This window comes from Hydractinia symbiolongicarpus, chromosome 3, assembly GCF_029227915.1.
Source record: "Hydractinia symbiolongicarpus strain clone_291-10 chromosome 3, HSymV2.1, whole genome shotgun sequence".
Lineage (NCBI taxonomy): Eukaryota > Metazoa > Cnidaria > Hydrozoa > Anthoathecata > Hydractiniidae > Hydractinia > Hydractinia symbiolongicarpus.
This window is the reverse complement of record NC_079877.1, coordinates 30,767,864-30,773,296: the sequence shown is the minus strand read 5'-3', so window position 1 is coordinate 30,773,296 and position 5,433 is coordinate 30,767,864. Positions and strand designations below refer to the sequence as shown.

Here is a 5,433-nt window from a genome sequence, read left to right as displayed (position 1 = left end):
CAAAATCTGAGTAATGACAATTTCATTATACACATATTTCCCCTAAAATAGCACTATTAAAACGGTGCCACTATTGCTATTTATCTAACTATAATTTATATACCCAATTGTCAAATTTTAGCCAATTTCCGAGATATTCAAACATACATAACTTTTGAACCGTTTATTGTAGAGACTTGAGTGACCCCTCATTTTTTTTTGTCTCATTGAGCTCTTTTCAATAAGTCTAGTTTTAACAGCATTGTTAAAACTTTATTTTAGGGTGTGGAATAGCTGCTCTAGCTACAACATTTCCGTCGCACATACCAACAAATTAAAACAAATTTTGAATGCATGTTTGCAGAATTTTAATTAAAGGCAGTAAAAGTTGCATTTTTCATTACTCGGAACAAATTTGTCCATAATTTTTTTTTCTGATGTTAAAATGCTAATCCCACAGCAGGAATTTTAGAGTAACTACACGGTTTATACATAATCGTCGGCGTGGTTGCGCAGGTTTAGCCATGGTTTATTGGTGTAAATACAGCAGTAAAAACTTGACCTAAAATAGTTAAGGTGTTTGTGTTATAAAGCAATCGTGCGCGTATAAAACTGGTTTTCGGAGTCATCATTTATTATTGAAATACAGTACATAACATTCGCTAACAACACACGTGACAATACAATTCACATCACAAAAATTGACTCATAATGTCATTAATTTTAGTTCGTTTTGGGGTGTTTTCTCAGTTTGCGAGTAAAATTTCGTCTCAAAAACAAAGCTCGGTCAAATAGCGAGGCAGGTTACGTCGATCTCCATACTGAAAAGCAATTTTTTGTCCCAATAACGTTGGGTGCAATTGATATAATAATACAACTCATCAACTATATCGGCACCAGTTGTGCTGGTGCAAGGTGCTCTTTCGCAGGATAAAAAGTCCTCTGGTGTAAGAAACTGGTAAAACGTCCGAACTGTAACTACGACAGAACGATTTGGGACTTTCACTTAAGTATGTAGTGCGTATACTTCAAAACAAAGTGACTTTGTTGGCTTCAGTAAGAAAAATTCATAAGTACCAGGTCAACTCTTATTCGTATAAGTAACAAAGTCATTGTTGTTTCATGTGGTTCGGTTTTCCTTCTCTCAATCGAACTCCTAACAGCGTTCATTTTTAATCGGTGTATATACATGTGTAAATGTATAAATGTGGTTTTAATTTTAATTTTTATGTTTTATTATTGCAATCATCAGTTTAACATGTCGAAATGGAAAACCTAATATTGGCATCCATCTTAAAAAGGGATTTAGAAAATTTTTTTTTCATTTCCTCATAGAATCTAATGATGGGGAAACCTTCTATGAAGAAATCAAGTATTTTGTATTTTGTATTTTATACTTTTTTTTAACTAACGTCGAATAAATCCAACACATCTATCTTAAGTACCAATGAATTTTTACAACAGCTCAAAGTGTCGTTTGTCTATCCGTCACGAAATTACGGTTTCGTAGTAAAGCCCCTGCAGTATAACTAATGAAGTTTGGCAATCAACCAACCAATCTGTCCATTATGTCGAAAAACCGAAGAGTTTCAGATTATTGGACGCTATTCTTAGGACCCATTTGCATTTACATGTTACACAATTTAAGCATGTTGATCAACCTGTTTTATTGCCACACCAAACTATCAGGGAACTGACCAAACTGTTCGAGATAAGAAACAAATTTTTACGTAAATGTTAAAGGGATTATAGAGACTAACATTTGACGATTTTTTGTCTGCATGTAATAGTTCGATTTATTGACATTGGTGCTTTAGCATCATTTCTAACTAAAAAATCTAATATGTTATTATATCCTAATATCCTATCGGCAATGTACATTTTCTAATACTTTCAGAATATTTATGGAACAAAAAATTAAAAAAGAAATTCATTCTACGAATTAAATTGTGATTATAATTTTCATTGACAAAATCGTCACGGCACCAAACATACGCCCTAAACTGTCCCAAACATCCAGTTGACAATGCACTCTTCAGTGTTTCCATAAAGTTTCAACAAACAACAAAGCAACCAAATTTGTAATCAATCTAACTAAGAACACAATCTCTTAACATCGTGTTCGCAGTCTTCTCATCGTGTGTATTTCCTTAGAGCCAATAGATGAAGTTCAATGCCGTTATATCAAGATCGTATACAATTTATAAAACTAACGGCGCAGAAACCACCAACGTGTTTTGATCTCGAATAAACTTTGCTTTAGAATCTTCCACGTTGATAATGACAGGTAGTGTTAAGTCGAGCTCATACTTCTTTTCAACTTTCAACAAAACGCTAGTCTAAACAAACCGACAGATTATAGCTAAAAACTAAACACGTGCACTACACAACATTAAATCAACTACAGACTTGTTTCTCGCACGAAGAGTTAAATCTCGCCCACCTGCAAAGCAGCTTGTTTTGTTTTGATTTTCTCGTACCGAACTTTTTTTAACTTTACAAAATGTAAAATCAAGCGCTCGACATACACTAGTGTAAAATTTGAAGTTCTTAGTGTGCCGTAAAAGGATTGCAGTATATTGTTTACACCGCCTGTTACCGAAGTTGGTAAATCAGAGTAAATGAAAACGAAGCTAGTTTACTGCTAGGCTATATCAGATGCAACAAATTCCCGCCTGTGGTGGAAACAACAACACACAAGAAGGAAAACATAATAGACTAAATCTTTGTACAGAGCAGAAAGCTGCGACACGAAATGACTCGCATAGATTTGGACGGGAAATGGGGAATTGCTCCATATAAACAACTATCTGTTACAGAGAATTAAAAAAGCCATAAATTAGTATACGCAAATTAGCGCAAATTTAAAATTTTACTTTTTCCTTTTAAAATCCGCCCCAATCCTGTGCTTCGGCGGAAATAAGGCTGTTGCAACTGAAATAGCAATTTTTTATTGTTTTTTATTATGCACGCTATGGAAATTGAAATATGTTGAGTAATATCCACGATATAGAAACCTTTCTACGTGTTTGATTGAAAAATATACAACGCAAGAACAAAGCGAAGAAATCTTCGTCGCTAACGCACGCAAAGATAAGAAATAATATTACCACCAACCTACCTCAGTAAGATCTAAATCACACTCATTCACTGATTGTACTTCAGGCAGGTATATATCAAGTTCCACAATTTTTTTGTCTTTGTTAACCAACATTTCAACTCTTGGTGTTTTCAATTTTAACGTCCGCACAGGTTGTTTTAGTGTTCTCGTTTTCTTTTCTTTTAAAGTCGTTTCAAAAACATTGGCTGTTATAATAGGCTCAAAGGCGTGTCCGGTTGAATTAATACTATTTTCAGGTTTTTCTTTCGCCATTGTATTGTTATTATTTTTTGATATATCATTCTCCTTCTCTGATTCTGACGTATTTGATATGTGTCTCAGTTGTTCAAACAAGGAATTATTACTTTCACTATTAGTCGCAGTATCCAACGAGTTCTTTAAAGCTGATGGACATAAGAAGTTTAATAAATTATCTTGATTACCCACGTATTTTTCTGATCTCCTCTCATACTTTCTAGAGAGTAACAGAGACTCTTTTGATTCGATATATTTTAATACTATTTCAATCAAGCTTTTATCTGTATCGGTAGGGTTTTTAAATAACATTGGGTTTAATACAACATCAACAAGAAATCCCCACTCTTTGTCAATCACTTCTTTTCTGATCTCCGACGACGCGATAGGAATTGGAGCAGCCTCGGATTCAGGTTTAGGCATTTGACGCCATTCGGCAATGTTAATATAATATTTTCGAACGGGTATTACTTCCGGTTTCTAGACAAATATAAATATAGAGAGCGAATGTAGAGCAGAGATCACAACACTGTACAGAAAATCTATTTTGATCGACAACACATCTATTACGAAATTGCGTTCATAATGATTTTAGCTTAACCCTTAGACTCGAATTGCCGTCGCAGCGCGGCCGATATGACATTAAGTGGCTAATGGCAATAACTTGTGATCACTCACTTTTAAGATATTTATATACAGACCCATATAAAAGAGATTTAAATTTTCTATGCGGCAGTGCTCAAGTTCACCACCGCTGAGGGTTTAAAGACATAAAATTTTCGACAAAAAGCAATGAAGATTTCATGGTTTTCTAAAAAGGCTGAGAACCGTAGGGGTTAACGTCTTTTGAGGGTAATTTCGCGGGTATTAACTATCATACAGGGCCGTGTATGAAGTATGAAGTTTCTTTCTTATCTTTGTTTTCTAAGAAGAGAAACAGAAATAAAAACAATCGAAAACTATGGATTTTGCGTAAATATAAATTTCACTGTTGATAAAGTAAAGAAATATTACGGAAAAAATTAAACCTGACTTTAGCAGAAAATAATGACTTAGTTACGGATTAAGACGGGATCTTACAGAACTATTTCAAGTAAATGTTTGTCAGCGTTTACCTGCTGATACAAGTTTCATTTTTTTTTTTGATAAAAAACGTCTAAATTTCAGCTGAAGCTGGATGTGATAATGTATCAACACTTTTTCAGGGCTTCAATTTTCTCTTAGTGTTCTTTAACAGATAGGGAAATATTTTGGTCAAATGTACGGATTAGACATAAAATAAATAAAACATAATGTATTTTAATAAAAAGAAGAAAAAAGAATTATTCTGGTGTTATAATAATGTAAGGAGATTGAGGCCGAACACGTTTTTTGTATGTTCATAATTTTAGGCAAAATCTTACCCTAAACGTTTCCATAAATTAGGTTCTAAATTAAAAAAAACAAGTGAGGAAGACATGCAAGCACAAAATATATACGGAAGAGATTTCAAACACAATTACCTTGGTAGTCTGTATAACCATTTGTGGGATTGGTGGACCCATGTTATTATCTGAACCATCTTTTAACACTTGATCAACAAATCGTTTATATTCATCTGGATTTGCTAAAGACATTGCATCTAAGAACTTCCATATGTTTCCAACTTGTTGGAGAGTATCCACATCTGTTTTCGTTTTATTCATTCTGCGAACTAACACAACTAATTAACATCAAAATACAATAATATTTGACTCGTTTTGTAAGATTTTTATGACATCATTCTACCATACTAGATATAACATCTAGTACTGAGAAAATTCTTTGTAAAGTAAAGCGAAATTATACTCCTTTGTCCATATTATTGTAAAGGAAAATTTGACATTACCTATATCTTATTTTCTCTCCAATTCGCGAAACTTTTCACATTGGGTATAAAACGTAGATTTATAGTACGAAGAGGAGGGAAGAAGCACACGTGGGTGAGTGGGTGGGTGGGTGATTCCTTATAACAAATTTTGACCTACATAATTTTCAGCCTGTATACCATCCAGTTGATTTGAATTGTGTTATAAGCCTTATACATTCCTGCATTTTGGTTATTTAGTGTCATTAATAAT

General features: G+C 33.6%; 1 protein-coding gene across 1 annotated transcript; it reads right to left on the bottom strand.

The window, feature by feature from the left end:
* Window positions 1-1,740: 1,740 nt before the first annotated feature.
* LOC130636761 (PIH1 domain-containing protein 2-like) lies at window positions 1,741-5,066 on the bottom strand. The gene is made up of 3 exons (XM_057446603.1): window positions 4,837-5,066; window positions 3,101-3,814; window positions 1,741-2,318 (listed from the first exon to the last, which is right to left on the bottom strand). Exons 1-3 carry the CDS (start codon window positions 5,017-5,019, stop codon window positions 2,181-2,183), a joined length of 1,035 nt encoding a protein of 344 aa, XP_057302586.1. The 5' UTR covers window positions 5,020-5,066; the 3' UTR covers window positions 1,741-2,180.
* Between the last annotated feature and the right edge of the window lie 367 nt (window positions 5,067-5,433).

Coding starts and splice junctions, on each gene's coding strand:
- LOC130636761 (XM_057446603.1), bottom strand. CDS start 5,019: ATGAATAAAACGAAAACAGATGTGGATACTCTCCAACAAGTTGGAAAC. Junction 3,815..4,836: donor TGGTTATACAGACTACCAAG/GTAATTGTGTTT, acceptor ATATTTGTCTAG/AAACCGGAAGTAATACCCGT. Junction 2,319..3,100: donor GTGATTTAGATCTTACTGAG/GTAGGTTGGTGG, acceptor CGGTTTGTTTAG/ACTAGCGTTTTGTTGAAAGT.